Consider the following 16,868-nt stretch of genomic DNA (forward strand, 5'->3'; position numbering starts at 1 on the left):
CCTAATGGCATAAAAAGAGAAAAGCAGCAAATCCTGACATTTGGAAAGCCTGAATCAGCGAATGAAAGGCTGCTCAGAAGACTTATGAAAATGTCTAAATTGTCCATATAATTCATCAGATATGCCTCAGTTAGGCCAAATAAATAACATTCAATAAGACTGAAATCATTGACAGATATCATGCTAATGCTTTATTTATACAGCCAGCGACAACATCCTATAAAATATTCCAAAAAACTAGAAATACACAAACTACCAAACAAGCTAGAGAGCAAAATTAATGCTACTTGCTTTACAAAGTCTTCCTTCCACTGAGAGTGTAAGTTTAAAAAGGTGCAAATGAGAGAATATGAGCAACAGGGTCATAATCTGTATTGATTTATTTACTTACAATTATAATCCAATATAATACCATTGCATATGCATGTAATGATCAGAATACTTGTTTATACAAGGGGCAGGGGGAAGTTTTGAAAAGTAAAGTTAAAACAATAGATATGACAAACACTGCGCAAAAACGTCAAGAGGTTACTTGCATGCAACAGGCGTATGAGGGTAAGAGTCCTCATCGTCAGCTGAACACCAAAACATAAATAAGATATGAACCCATAGCAGTTCCATAACAGCATTTTGTAGTGTATTTTTATTTTTATTTAAATGTGGCATGTGTCACATTTTAAATATTATATGCTTGTCTAAGTCATTGAAAAAAGTCTGAAGTCCAATTCTAAGCAAATCCAGTGTGCATCTTTGGCCAACATAATGCTTCAAATAGCATTTCATGTAATTGCACAGACATTGTCAAAATTAAAGCCCACTTTCCACACTTTTTTCCCCAAAATGGAGCTTTAAAGGTACCATAAAAATGCAAGAGTTGGAGTATTATTTAATCTGATTTGGTAAAATACACTGCAGAGACTGACAAAAGACTGTCAAACCACAGTGGTTAGAAACAGTCATGATGGGTGCCTGCTGGTTTCTGTCCCAGTCAGCTGATTTGAGACACGCCTACATACAGAATCCACAATTAGACAAATACAGTAAAAGATAAGCCTGGAAAGACTTACCTTTGACTCAATTTAAATTAGCACTTTTCATGAACTTAATGGGAACTTTTACTATTAGCAGCTAAAAACAAAGTGGGGGCATAATACAGTGCAACACATTGCTAGTTTCAACCAAACACAGTTGTCATTTTAATTAATTTGCATTTTATTGCACGAAATAAGCATTTGATCACCTGCCAACCAGCAAGAATTCTGGCTCTCACAGACCTGTTAGTTTTTCTTTAAGAAGCCCTCCCATTCTACACTCTTTACCTGTATTAAATGCACCTGTTTGAACTTGTTACCTGTATAAAAGACACCTGTTCACACACTCAATCACACTCCAACCTGTCCACCATGGCCAAGACCAAAGAGCTGTCTAAGGACACCAGGGACAAAACTGTTGACCTGCACAAGGCTGGGATGGACTACAGGACAACAGGCAAGCAGCTTGGTGAGAAGACAATTATTAGAAAAATAGAAGAAACACAAGATGACTGTCAATCTTGCTCGGTCTGGGATTCCATTCAAGATATCACTTTGAGGGGTAAGGATGATTCTGAGAAAGTCCAGAACTAGGACCTGGTCAATGACCTGAAGAGAGCTGGGACCACAGTCACAAAGATTACATTAGTACCACATGATGCTGTCATGGTTTAAAATCCTGCAGGGCAGCAAGATCCCCCTGCTCCAGCCAGCACATGTCCAGGCCCATTTGAAGTTCACCAGTGACCATCTGGATGATCCAGAGGAGCATGGGAGAAGGTCATGTAGTCAGATGAGACCAAAATAGAGCTTTTTCGAATCAAATCCACTCACCGTGTTTGGATGATGAGAACAACCCCAAGAAAACTGTCCCAACCGTGAAGTATGGGGGTGGAAACATCATACTTTGGGGGTGCTTTTCTGCAAAGAGGGCAGGACAACTGCACTGTATTGAAGAGAGGATGGATGGGGTCATGTATCGTGAGATTTTGGCAAACAACCTCCTTCCCTCAGTAAGAGCACTGAAGATGGGTCGTAGCTGGGTTTTCCAGCATGACAATGACCCCAAACACACAGCCAGGGCAACTAAGGAGTTGCTCTGTAAGAAGCATTTCAAGGTCCTGGAGTGGCCGAGCCAGTCTCCAGACCTGAAAATAGAAAATCTTTGGAGGGAGCTGAAACTCCAAACCTGAAAGATCTGGAGAAGATCTGTATGGAGGAGTGGACCAAAATCCCTGCAACAGTGTGTGAAAACTTGGTCAAGAAGTACAGGAAACATTTGACCTCTGTAATGGCAAACAAATGTTTCTGTACCAAAAGTTAAGGTCTGTTTTTCTCGTGGATCAAATACTTATTTCATGCAATAAAATGCAAATTAATTATTTAAAACTCATACAATGTGATTTTCTGGATTTTTTTTTTTTTTTTTTAGATTCTGTCTCTCACAGTTGAAGTGTACCTACAATAAAAATTACAGACCTCTCCATTCTTTGTAGGTGGAAATGTTGTGTGGGCCGCTGAAGAGGAGGTACTGCTGGCCCACCACCACCAGAGGGCGCCCTGCCTGGAGTGCGGGCTCCAGGCACCAGAGGGCGCTGCCGCCTCACAGGAGCAGCCAAGATGACAGCCGTCACCTATCAACTGAGACAGCTGACATCCATCAGCGGAGGGGTATATCAGCTGGACGGCATCTCCACCTCATTGCCGAGATATCGCTCTACCAAGGAGGTAACGAACTCAGCCAGCCATACGGAGTAATACCTTGTTGCTTGTGTATAAAACAACTGAAGACTGAGAAGGACGTATTTGGATAAGTACTCTTATTCCCACATTACAGTGTTGTGTCTGATTAGAGGTGGAGGTGGTGTTTTCCACCCCACGTGTTGTTGGGTGCAGCCGCACCCACATCTGACTGTTTCTGTTCCTCGCCAGCAGTACCGGATCCGACGAGCGGAGGCAGTGACCACCTGGGAGTTCGGGACTTGGCGGCTCCAGTATTCCCGGGGTTCGGGGGCGGAGGAAATCGGGTGGTTCCGGTTCGACTTGGACAGACGTCTCCTATCGTCGAGCCTGCCCACACGACACCGTTGGAATTCGACTTGTGACCGAAATTGTAATTTGTTGTGCGTGTTCACAACAGTAAAGCTTTGTTATTTGACTTTCTTCATTGTCCGTTCATTTGCGCCCCCTGTTGTGGGTCCGTGTACTTACACTTTCCCAACAGGAAAAACCTGCAAAACTGACAGTGGATCAAATACTTATTTCCCCCACTGTAATCATCAAAGGACACTTCACACAGCAGAGTAGCAGGAGTTTCACATAGGTGCTAACTGGAAATTGCCATGATGGTTTTCTTTTTTCCCCAGCTGACACTCACTCGCTTTGTCCATGCAGATCCATTTCTTCACCGGAAACCTTTCCATATCTTTGACTTGCATTAGTTCAATGAACACGTGAGAGTCAGTTTCACGAAAGGCCGACAAAACCCTCATGAATAATGAGCTGGATGAACCTAACTCCTATGCCCATCATTGCACTCATTTTGGTGGATTTTTAGATAGTGTAAAACAGGTGGTACCCCTTGCTTGGTCACAAAAAGGGAAGGAAGATGCAGCTGAAAACTGATAATTAGACTCTCAGGGTGAACCATGGTCATTGATAGCAACTCTACCAGTGAGTTGTAGGTATAAAAAAGGACACTGAGTTTTAAATTTAGACATTAACAGGACCGGTTTTAAGCAGTCTCTGTAAGTTACTAGTATTAACAATGTTAGCCATCTACACTTGTTACACAAAAATAATTTATCAGTTGCTGTAGCATTTAAATTCCACTCCCTGGACTCTGAGGTGTTGCAGGAGGTTGAGCAATGCCAACTGCAGATAGTTGGGTTCACATTCATGTACAGTATGGACTCTGGAACCAAAAACCTGGAGAGGGGCTGGACTCTCTCTTTCTCCAGAGCAGTCTGTAGTGAGAGGCACCAGGTGAGTGTGGGGCTACTGAAGACCCTAACTAAGGGCACTTACTTTGGAGATTTGCCTGGTGAACAAGAGGGCTGAACTCAATGCGACTTTGTGCTGCAAAGATGAACGTGACTGTTGTTTGTGCATATTCACCAAATAGCAGTTCAGACTAACCAGCTTTCTTGAGGTGGGATCCTTGAAAAGGTTCTTTCTGAGGATTCCATAATTCTACTGGGGAATTTCAATGCTCATATTGGCAACAATGGAGGGGAATAAGTGGGAGGAACAGTCCCCCTGATCTGAACCCAAGTAATACACTGTTGCTAGACTTCTGTGCTGGTCATAGACTGTACATCACAAACACTTACCAGCACATGGGTGTTTATAATTAGACTTGGTACCAGAGCACCAATGGTCCTAGGTCAGTTATCAATTTGGTAATCATTTCATTTCGTCATCACCATGACGTCTTGCAAACCCGGGCGAAAAGAGGGGCAGAGCACTCAATTGATCACCAGCTCAGATATTTGAGGGGCTGGGAGGATACCCAGCCAGTCTACATGAGATTACTGGGTTTGGGAAAGGCATACAACTGGGTACTCTGAGACATCTTGTGAGAGGTGCTGCAGGAATACAGGGTACCAGGTCCACTGCAATGCGCAAGCTACTCTACACACAACTAGAGTAGGAGCTGTATCCACATTCCCTACATTTCATCCAATCTGCTTCCAGTGGGTGTTTGACTCTGCCAAGGGCTGCCCAATGTCCCCAGTCCTGTTCGTGATTTCCTTGGGCACAAATTTCAAGGCACAGTCAGGGATTGGAGGGTGGCCAGTTTGGTGACCTCAGAATTAAATCTCTTCTTTTTGTAAATGATGTGGTTCTGTTGGCCTCAACAGCATGTGACCTCCAATCAAGAGGTTAAAGTGAAGTGTGCGAGAGACCAACAGATCAGTGCTGCATCTGAGGTCCTGTGAACACTATACTGGACTTTTGTAATAAAGAAATTGCTGAGCCTGAAGAAAAGGCTCTCAATTTACACTCTTATTCTCACCTATAATAATGAGGTTTGGGTAGTGACCAAAAGAACAAGACTGCAGATACAAGGGGGTATCCATATCCAAGCCTGGATACTCCATAGGGTAACCAGGCTTACACTCAGGGACAGCAAGAGAAGTTCAAATATCTGTGAGGGACTGAATAGAGCCGCTGCTCCTTTGCACTGAATGGAGCCAGCTGAGGTGGTTAGACCATCTGCTGAAGATGCCCCCAAAGTCACCATAGAGAAGTTGCCAGGTACAACCAAGTGGGGTGAGTCCCTGGGGAAGACCCAAGACACATTGGAGGTATTACAACTGCCAGTGGGCTTGGGGTGCATAGAGATCTGCAAAGAAGGAGTTAGAGGGCCTTGTTGAGGATAGGTAAATGTGGGAAGAGCTGCATAGTCTGTTGTTACCAGGACCCAGACGAGAGGCAAAAAATTAATGAATTAATGTAATGTATAAATGCCACACAAACAACCTTTAAAAGTAAACACTTGGAAGTGATACTTGCTTTCATCAGAAACTTCACTTGTTTCTGTGTTAGTCTCCTCTGCATCAGCTAAAAGGGAAAAAAAGTGGACAAAAACAAAAAAACAAGAGTGGGAATAAGATGGTTATACATGATGATGTGGAGGGCAGTTAGCAGCTTTCTACAAAATACAGACTATGTAGTTTAGTTTTGAAAGCCAACCGAAGCCATAGACCTAGAGCAGGGAAAGACAGAGAGGTACTTGCTTTTTGAGGTTGAATCATAGATCAAGTCCTCAGTGAAGGCTTAGGAATGAGATGAAGACAAGATGAGGGATAAATAAGAAACTGGGGGAAAATGAAGATAAAATGCTGTAGGACAGAAGTAGAACAGTGTCTCATAGTTTGATTACATTTTTTTTTATATATCATTTCACTCCCATGAACACCTTTAACTGTCTCTTCCTTTTCTTACCTTCGTCAGGTGAGCCTGCTGCTTTAACAGCCTCCCTTTCTCTTTCTCGCCGAGCACTCCGTTGTTTTTCTTCTAGTCTCTGTTTCTCCACGTTTGCCTCATCCCAACGGCCTTCCTCCATTAACCGCTGGTCGGGACGTCGCCGGCTGTCTGTTGGTGCGACTCCCTCTTCAGGTTCATTGAGCGTCAGTGCCAGTGAGGAGAAGTAGTACATTTTCTCTGTACCATCTCTGTATGCCAAATGTGGGTCAAAGACACAGAGGTAAGACAGTGATGCCAAACAACACAAAAATTGAATACATTTGGCAAATGTCAGCAGGCACATTTTCCACAAAGTATCTACATTATAATAGCCAAGTGGCCTCTGTGCGTGTATGGCTTCCATAGCGCCGAAACCGGGAAGAGCTGACATTTGCCATTTGATATGCTTTATTTTGTATGCTTGTATTTTGGGACAAGGATGAATGCTGCGAAAACGGAAAGTTGATAAGACAAATATTTTTGGAGACATGAGCAATTATAGCTAACCAGCAAACAATGGATATTGTGCTGCAATGCACCATACAGTAGTGTTCAGAATAATACAACCCCTGGCAATAATTATGGTACTTTGGGACTGGGATAATAATGGAGTGTTTGAAGTAGGAGGGGATATGCTGTCTATATTTATGAAGTTTGAGGTGAGAATTGTTCTGTTAAAATCCTAGTCTGGATACTTTTTCTCCACGTCTATGATCTAGTCAGCGAGCTGCTGTAGCTCCGCCATTATGCATGCCTGAGGTGGGACGTAAACACCGATCGGCACAAATGAGGACAGTTTCTGAAAAAGGTTTATAGCTGAGCTATAGTTTATAGCACGTCCTCTTCAATACTGTGACATCTGTACGTCATTTTGAAAGCGGAACTACCAATATTCTACTTGCCACAATCACAATTTTATTGTGGTTGGTTTAGCAACACAGCTGGTTGTTTTTATTTTCCAGATACTGTATCAGAAGAAAAAAAGACATGCTTCAGCGAATATGTCCTCATTTATCTACCAAAGTGCTTAAGATGACACGAAGCTAGTTGAATGATGTGGTACACATTACTGGCAGGCGATGGACAGCACTTGAGGATGCCTTTTTTAGATTATGGTACTTTACCATTTGTGAAAATCTGTTTGCTCCTTTGAGGTGAAAGAGCATCATTTAAAACATTTGGTATTACAACTCCTGGCAATAATTATGGAATCACCGGCCTCGGAGGATGTTCATTCAGTTGTTTAATTTTGTAGAAAAAAAGCAGATCACAGACATGACACAAAACTAAAGTAATTTCAAATGGCAACTTTCTGGCTTTAAGAAACACTATAAGAAATCAGGAAAAAAAATTGTGGCAGTCAGTAACGGTTACTTTTTTAGACCAAGCAGAGGGAAAAAAATATGGACTCGCTCAATTCTGAGGAATAAATTATGGAATCACCCTGTAAATTTTCTTCCACAAAACTAACACCTGCATCAAATCAGATCTGCTCATTAGTCTGCATCTAAAAAGGCGTGATCACACCTTGGAGAGCTGTTGCACCAAGTGGACTGACATGAATCATGGCTCCAACACGAGAGATGTCACTTGAAACAAAGGAGAGGATTATCAAACTCTTAAAAGAGGGTAAATCATCACGCAATGTTGCAAAAGATGTTGGTTGTTCACAGTCAGCTGTGTCTAAACTCTGGACCAAATACAAACAACATGGGAAGGTTGTTAAAGGCAAACATACTGGTAGACCAAGGAAGACATCAAAGCATCAAGACAGAAAACTTAAAGCAATATGTCTCAAAAATCGAAAATGCACAACAAAACAAATGAGGAACGAATGGGAGCAAACTGGAGTCAACGTCTGTGACCGAACTGTAAGAAACCGCCTAAAGGAAATGGGATTTACATACAGAAAAGCTAAACGAAAGCCATCATTAACACCTAAACAGAAAAAAACAAGGTTACAATGGGCTAAGGAAAAGCAATCGTGGACTGTGTATGACTGGATGAAAGTCATATTCAGTGATGAATCTCGAATCTGCATTGGGCAAGGTGATGATGCTGGAACTTTTGTTTGGTGCCGTTCCAATGAGATTTATAAAGATGACATGTAAATTTCCACAGTCATTGACGATATGGGGCTGCATGTCAGGTATCCCATCAATTGAAAGGATGTTTGGGGATGATGAAATCATTTTTCAAGATGATAATGCATCTTGCCATAGAGCAAAAACTGTGAAAACATTCCTTGCAAAAAGACACATAGGGTCAATGTCATGGCCTGCAAATAGTCCGGATCTTAATCCAATTGAAAATCTTTGGTGGAAGTTGAAGAAAATGGTCCATGACAAGGCTCCAACCTGCAAAGCTGATCCGGCAACAGCAATCAGAGAAGTTGGAGCCAGATTGATGAAGAGTACTGTTTGTCACTCATTAAGTCCATGCCTCAGAGACTGCAAGCTGTTATAAAAGCCAGAGGTGGTGCAACAAAATACTAGTGATGTGTTGAGCGTTCTTTTGTTTTTCATGATTCCATAATTTATTCCTCAGAATTGAGTGATTCCATAATTTTTTCCCTCTGCTTGGTCTAAAAAAGTAACCGTTACTGACTGCCACAATTTTTTTTCCCTGATTTCTTATAGTGTTTCTTAAAGCCAGAAAGTTGCCATTTAAAAAATTACATAACATGAAATAAAAGGGTTGTGTTCTTCTAGAACCTCTTATACAAGCTTTGCTTAATTTATTACCACCCTTGAAAAATGTCAGCTAAACAGTTTATGAACACTACCCAATGTAGAGCCTGTGGATCCACATGGGCAACACACTAGCACATGATTTTAAGGAACTCTGATTTGACACTCATTAAGAAATTTCTATTTTGACATCAATTTGTATCAGCTACAGCACATATTTAATCATGTAGATGTCTGTGTACTTTCAATTATTACTTACGGCAGTGTGTTCTTTCTCCATATTTCTTTGGCTTTGAGCGTTTGATAGACTGTCCTCTGTTTGCCTTCAGCACTATTCTCGCCTCTACTGCTCTGCATGATTTTGGCAAACTCCATCCTCTGATCCCATGTTCCTGATAGGACATAATGCGCCTTTCCATCCTTATCCGTTACTACTCCTGTCACCTGTGAGAGACATAGCTTTCACTTAAAGGACAATTTAACTTTTATTTTAAAAAAGGCCTACTTATTTAAACATTGTTGAAGAAATGGCACCAACTCTGTACATTCCCCTCGCCAATATACTGGTTTAAATTCAACCCAACATTTCAGCATTAGGAGTAGTGGGCATTGCTAATCCACTAACTAAAAAGTCAACTGTGATAATACAAAAAAATATAATTGTTAAAAAAACATTTAGGTGAAGCTACAGATAATCACTAACTTTTATTATATCAATTTAGCTTTTTTTGGCTCAAAAACAGAGATGAAATTTTATTATACTGAAACATAAACATTGAGGTTTCCAAAAGTGATCAACACGTCATCATCAGATGATGATGAACATTAATTAATTAAATGAATAAATAAAATTAAACACTTTTCTCTCACACAGTTTATTCACAGTACAGAAATTATTAAATGAATAAGCAATTAAAAAAATACACATACAAGAATTTAAAAAAATCTAATTCAAGCAATTACTCTGGTTTGACCTCCTCCATCTCCTCAAGGTGTGAATTTCACTTATTGGATCAGTGTATAAGCCTTAAAGGGGAACTACATACGTTTGGTCAGTTTCTTGCTGTTTTTTTGGTCGCATTCTTCAGGGAGTACACATGTCAAAAACTGTCGATTAAAAACTCACCTCCCTCCAAAAAAATTTAAAAAATACAGCTAATCTGTGCCCACCATTGAAAATGACAAATGAATTCCAGTCAATTTGTATACTGCAGATGTGACACAAATTTTATATCACCAGCAATATAAGGAATTTTATGGCATCTTAAAAAGCACAAAGATATTTTAAGGTTCACATAAACATGACCGAATTAATTTAGATCCCTACTGCCAGTGCCCTGTTGATTCCATTTCTTTTTTCAGCAAATTCGTACTAAAAGAAATTTCTCTCACGATTCAATTGTCAAAAGGTGAGTAAAGTACTCAGAGGTTTGACTGTTAAATATGACCTTTTTTAAGTTGTCTTATCCTTTAAAAGTGTACAGCCTTTGGGTTTCTTTGGCCCACTATGATTTTATTCATGATTCATAATATGACATTCCCAATATTGTCAAAATTTGTGTTGTCTGGAAAAAAAAAATAAACTGTTCTCCTGAAGAAAAAAAATTCAAAGAAATAGACAGCCTTGAACTATGTCTGGTAGCAACCCATACGGTCTATGATAGCAACCACAGCAATGTCAAAGATCATGTGGGGCTTCCTCCAACTCCTGTGAGGGAGCTGGGAAGCACACAGTGACAACCAATCAGAGCAGAGAGGCATGGTGATGTCAGCTGGCTGCTCACACAAACAAAATAATCCAGCATGACAGAAAACACTCAGAAACAGTTTATTTCTGTATAAATAACATGTTTCTCATATATTTTGTAAAAGTTACAGTGAGAAATAAACACTTCTAAATCTAAAAACTCTGTTTTTGAAACCAGATAACACCTCTGAAGTGAGTCACAAAACAACTTATGGATGTTAGTGTGCACGCATCACACGAGGTCGAAGGTAACTTCCGGTAATTTCAAAACCTCATGCATGCACATACAGACTTCCTCCTGAAGATGGCGTTAAAAGGAAAATAAAATATTCGCTATGGAATTCCCCCTGGTAAATATGATCTCTTAATTAAAATTAGCTGTGAGTTTGCAACATGTTTCCAAAATAAATTTACACTATCATGCTTGGATTTCAGTAGAAACTAAATTTAGTAAGTTTTGTGAAATTTGAAAGGCCGTACAGCTTTTAATATTATAATTCAAATGTTTATATAAGCAATGCAGGGGTTCCTCAGTATTACAGCTGAGATTGAGGAATCCAGAAAACTAAAACTGTTGGTTAATAATGTAAATTTTTTAATCTAAAAATACATCATGAGGTACATCAAAATATTTGATAGTCAGCTACTGAAGGAAATCCCAGATGGTTATTGGCCATGTGTTCCAGAGCTGAAGAATCTCACAAATGTATGTAATTTGTGTAAAGTACATTAGCTCTTACACACAGTAACCTGGTGTTTTATATCCACCTGTAAAGACATTCATCACATAGTTTTGTACACATATAAAAATAATTATGAAGAAGACACAAAAGTCAAAAGGATACCTTTCGTGCTACATCTCTGGAGAAGTAACTGTAGGGAGCAAACTTGAGATGGCAGCGATCTCCTGTCTTGTGGTTCACCACGTCTATGTCCCCCGACTGAAAAAACACAAGAGAAAGAAGTATCAGCAGGTATTTCATCCAAAGTTTCTACATACACCAACTGTGCTCGTCATGACAAGCTGTCTGGTCCACCAATGTTCATCCTAGCACCTTTTTTTTTATATCATGACTTATTTCTGCTGAAGAAATTGACAGCTCTGAAATACAAAGAAATGCTCAACTATGTAGATGCTTTTATTCATTTAAGGTTAGACAATGACATATTAAACAGCACATGTAAGCTTTACAAAATCATATAGCAACCATTAATTTTAGAATTTCATCATCCAAACACTTCACACAATAAGACCAGATAAAATGTACCTGTGTACCCCTGTATCGTGTGGTTTTATGATGAAATTGGGGCAACACGACAACGGTCACCTTGGAGAAATTTTGAACATGCACACATCAGTGTCAACCTGATTCCAGAAAGGGCAAAGAGGGCACAGGTTTCTTTGTAACCACCAACTCCACCGGGTGATTTCATTGATCAACTCATCTCGTCTGTTGTTAATCAGTGAAATCACCTGGTGGAGTTGGTGGTTACAAAGAAACCTGTGCCCTCTTTGCCCTTTCTGGAGTCAGGCTGACACCTATGCATGCTGCGCTGCGCTGAGGTTTCATGTCACCAAGACACACACTTAAAACATAGGCCCTCTGCACACACCCCAATGGGACCTGTGTTTCTATAGGATTGTGGCAAAACACAAGTTTGTAGTGTATCATGTAGTTTGTGGACTTTGTCACCAGACAACAGGATCCTGCTGAGTGGAACAGTGGAGAAATGGGAGAACTGTAGGCTGCTCTGTCCATCAACCTTTTACACTGGTTCTGTTCTGTGCAGCTCAGCAAGCAGGGGTGCCCACAGCTGCAGGGAGGGAGCTCCAATTTGCCAATTCCCCACAGAGTGATATGATCACCGCTTTGCAGCGCAGGTGATGATTATTTATTTATTTATTTTTAAAGTGTTTGTGTAGCCCTCTGTGTGTCATAAAAAAATGCACCTCGGGCAGCTGCCTGTGCCCACTTTACTCGCATCAAAAACTGCGTCTGCAGGACAGTATTAAATTTACACCATTTTAAACTTTGGGAGGCATGAGGTGCCACACCCCTGATGTGCTGCAAGTGGGTGAAACAGGAGGAAAGGGGAGGACATGAAAGTGTTTTTGTTTTGTCATGATCATAAATTGGAATACAGTCCATAATGTGGAGAATTTCAACCGGAACTAGTTTGTAATTCTATAATATAGTACCTGTATGTATGCATTATGCAAAGCAATGGAATATCACTGTGTCATATTTGTAGGACGTGCCAAGTTATAGTCAGTGAAAGTGATTCAGAGCCTTGAATTTCTCCAAATGGACATCAGACCGTGATTAAGAAACAGATGACACTTCACCAGAAAAAGCCAAACCTAATTATTGTTTTATTTAATAAGAAATACCTGCAAGTTTGTTACTACAAAAATATTTTACTTTATTTTTCCATTTGTAATTAGTCCTATCTTGAGTTATCACTACTTGAAAACATAAAATCATCAGTTACCTGATCAATCCACAACTTCCCCACAATAATGTTGTGGACTGTGGTAGTCACTTTCTTCCAAGAATAGTGATTGTTGCTCTTCTCAAATATACACTGTATAGAACCTGGGGAGAGAAAAAACTGTTACCGCTGGCACTGGGGTTTTATTCTGTTGAACCAAAGTACACCAATTTATACATGGCACCAATCATCTGCTGTATGATGAAAAATAAACTGCAAATGAGATGCTTGTCCTTAGGGCTCAAACCTAAGATCCAGGCTTTCAATGATTTACTGGATTCAGCCATCAGAAGAGTATCTGTATGCGGTGGAAGCGTCAAAATAATAGACACTCTCACAGTAACTCACTTATCTCATCAGTGGCATTCATCTTTCTGTCTTTGAGATTGAAAGATGCCAGGAAAGAGATAATGGGGTCATGACATTGCTGGTCAGGTCTTTGTTGATGCTGCTATCTTTGCAGGGGAATGAATGTTCAAGTCTTTAGGGCCCTGCTGCTTCCTGTATGGTTGCGAGACTTATATGTTAACCAGGGAAATAAGGCAGCAGTTGAATGTCTTTGTACTAGGTCTTTTTTAGAGGTTCCTTGGGTATCACTGGAATGATTTCAAGTTGTTTCTGAGGGACATTTGGAGGGGGGATCACTTGCATTATAAGGGAGCATCAACTACCACATTTGGTACATGCTGTGTGTTCCTCTGGACATTACCCAGCACCTAGGTGCTTCAGTTTTGAAGACCCCAGTGGCTGAAAAGGGCCACCTGTCTGCAGCAGAGATTGTTACTTTTGAGATGTGCTGATGGACCGGTCCTTTGCCTGGTTAGTTGAAATCCAGGACCCAAGGTAGTTCCGTTGTTACGGATGTGTGATACCAGCGCATGCTCCCAGACTGGATTTTTGGCTGAAGCTTGCAGGACTAAAACAAATTTCAAAAGTCAAAACCAGCATGTGGACTGCACTGCAATACAAAGTCTGTTTTTCTGCTTAAACTGTTTATATTGAAATAATTTTGATGTTACTAATTTTTGAAGTAGGAGAGAGTTTGTGATCAAGGTTGTTATACTGGCCGATATGCATTTCAGTCATCTGAATTTCCAGTCCCACTGTTGACAGTGCTTGACATCCACATTTTATTTTTATGTCTGTCTACCAGAAAGCAGCACAAGTAGTGTAACCATGAAGGCTTGGAGAGGAAGTGACATCGGGTTAGCAATCTCAACACGACGATGGTGGACACAGGACTTTAAAGCAGTTAGCACTGGTAGTTGTTCGTGAGGTCTGATCACCAGTTTATTGACTGTGGCTGGACAATGAAAGAATCAAAAGACAAATGAGGATAGCAATCAGATGTTTAATGACCATTATGTCCAGCCCCCGTGACCCAATCTTGGATAAGCGGTTGAAGATGAGTGCGTGAGTGTAGTTGTGTTGCAAGGTAAGCATTTATTATTTGTTATTACCTCTACCAACAAAGTTGGGTGGAGGTTATGTTTTCATCCCCATTTGTTGGTTTGTGAACAGGCTGAAACCCACAATTTTTATATATCATTATGAAATTTTGACTGAAGATTCATATCCTGATCAGCAAGACGTGATTCAATTTTCAAGGTCATGGGCCAGAGGTTGAAGTCAGGAAAAATCTTGGAAAAATGGAAAACATCTCTATGCTTCAACACTGATGGAATTTTCAAAAATGCATAACTGTAAAAAAAAAAAAATTTATATATCTTAATCAAATGTACCACAATCACTGTCATATTTGAAAGTGAGGTGCAGATTGGCACTCATTATTGCCTGACAAAGTCTGATCCGGATCTGATCTGGATTGTGGATTTTGTGGACATTTGAATGTTAAATATTATATTTTTAATATGTATTGTAATATGTAATATTTTTAATATGAATATTAAAAAGCGCATTTGGTGTACATTTTGTATTACATCTCAATCAAAAGTGCCTCAATCTCTCATTTTTCTGTTATGGATTTACCTACACCCCCAAAATTGGATGGCGGTTCCAATTTTATGCCTGTTTGTCTTCCAATTATTAGTCAGAAGTGGCAAAAAGCAATGACAAATTGTGGATAGCAAAGATAACCAATGCTCTGTGAAAACTATCTGAAAAAAAGAATTCAGAAACAGAAAAAGTTGGGGGGGGGGGGGGACTGACAACGCCACAAAAAAATCTTTGATTCAAGTGCATGAACAAAATACATACTCCTGGCATTTTATCACATCTAATTTAGCTTATGAAAAGCCACTTATAACAGGACTTTGACCATGAACAATTTTTTCCCCGGTAAAAATGTGTAGAATTGGAAACTAGTGTTGGCGGAGGTTTGCGCTCTATGAACGGGGTACTCTAGTTTCCAGTTACACTACATCATAGGTGTCAAACTGATTCCAGAAAGGGCCAAGAGGGTGCAGGTTTTCTTTGTAACCACCAACTCCACCAGGTGACTTCACTGATGAACTCTTCCCATCTGTTCAAAGTGATGTTCATCAGTGAAATGACCTGGTGGAGTTGGTGGTTACAAAGAAAACCTGCACCCTCTTGGCCCTTTCTGGAATCAGTTTGACACCTATGCACTAGATACATTTTTAACACTGGCTGCACCCATTACAGTGTGACCAGAAGAATGGCTGACTGTAAATCTCTTTCGAAATAAAAATAATAATAATTAAAAAAAAATAATTAGGCCCCTCAACGATGGCCTCGATGTGACTATCTGTGGTAGGGAGAAGTTAAGTGGTATTTGAAATGGTAAGTCCCAAATAAACCAGAATGAATTTCAAAGAGTGAATTTAATTTTAACCTCTTAGGTCAAAATTAGCAAAAGCCTTCTTAATGATATTCATGTAACAAGTAGGTTCATGAAGACAAACTCACCCAAAGGCATTATGGAGAGATATTTGCCCCGAAACCTGCTGGCAAGGGTAATTTCTTGTCTTAGAGTCCAGCCTTTTTCAGAGACTGCATGATGAGCTGCAGCAGGGGGGTGATGGCTCACCTGGCAGGAGGAAAAACCCAGTTGAGATTAAAAGAGACAGGGCAGTGTATGCACCAACATAATGCAACAATGTCTTTGGCTGTAGATCTGCAGATATCTTGGAGCTTATTTGCCAAGCAAATAGAGCTGCAGATTTATGACTATATTACCTTGATAGCATGTTTGCCTATTCTTCTTTTAATGCCATCTTTGTGTTTTAGGATAGGAAGTGCAATGTCTTTCCTTATTCTGAGAACACGTTACACAAATTAAAGCAGTGGGTCACCCCGTCTGCTTTAGGTTTCTTTCTCAAAAAAGGCACAAGGGAGTTGTAATTTGATTTGCCCATTACTTCTGCCAAAAAAGCAATGTTTTCTCTCCCATTTGTTTGGTAGCATGATTATGTAATAACTACTAAACCTATTTTCTTTAAAGTCAGTGAAAAGGTGGGGATAAAGGCCAAGGAGCAAACCACTAACCTTTGGAGTGGATTCAGGATTGCTTCCCCACTCCATTTTCTTTAATATTTTGAGATAGGGCATTTTTCAACATTTTCATGAATTTCTCAAGAGATAATGCACAGATCAATAAGAGGGAGGAAAAGAAGAAGAAGAAAAAAAAAATCAGGCATATACAGAGTACCAATACCTACATAACACTGGTCAAAAAAAATAATACAAAATCTTGCATGGACTTTGAGAACTGATTTAGGGTAATTTAGGGGTGCTGAAGCTGAATCTGAGCTCAGATTTCCTCTATCACATCAAGTTGTTTTTGCAATCTGCATGTTCCTTATTGATGGATTACGCAAAAGTTGCTCATTCACTCACGTTTGATGCCACTAATCATGCACAAAAGCAGCTTCAAAAGAATAGTTTTTAAACCAGGTTTGCAAAATGTGAACAAAAGCTGTAATATTGTTTATGGCACCAAAGAGGTGTGTGAGA

At 40.1% G+C, this 16,868-nt stretch overlaps 1 protein-coding gene across 3 annotated transcripts in view; it reads right to left on the minus strand.

Annotated features, from left to right (window-relative positions):
* Window positions 1-16,868, minus strand: part of LOC117525771 (oxysterol-binding protein 1-like) — a 29,368-nt gene that overhangs the window by 5,316 nt on the left and 7,184 nt on the right. The window contains exons 11-16 of one of the 3 annotated variants that reach the window (XM_034187710.1): window positions 15,822-15,942; window positions 12,933-13,036; window positions 11,285-11,380; window positions 8,952-9,136; window positions 5,982-6,211; window positions 5,550-5,597 (exon numbers count right to left, since the gene is read on the minus strand). In XM_034187710.1, the coding sequence (XP_034043601.1) occupies window positions 5,550-5,597; window positions 5,982-6,211; window positions 8,952-9,136; window positions 11,285-11,380; window positions 12,933-13,036; window positions 15,822-15,942 (784 nt within the window). Of the gene's footprint in view, window positions 1-5,549; window positions 5,598-5,621; window positions 5,813-5,981; window positions 6,212-8,951; window positions 9,137-11,284; window positions 11,381-12,932; window positions 13,037-15,821; window positions 15,943-16,868 lie in introns of those variants that run through there. The other 2 variants (XM_034187712.1, XM_034187711.1) reach the window with 2 other exon arrangements.

The sequence above is a fragment of the Thalassophryne amazonica genome, chromosome 15, assembly GCF_902500255.1.
Source record: "Thalassophryne amazonica chromosome 15, fThaAma1.1, whole genome shotgun sequence".
NCBI classification, from domain to species: Eukaryota; Metazoa; Chordata; class Actinopteri; order Batrachoidiformes; family Batrachoididae; genus Thalassophryne; species Thalassophryne amazonica.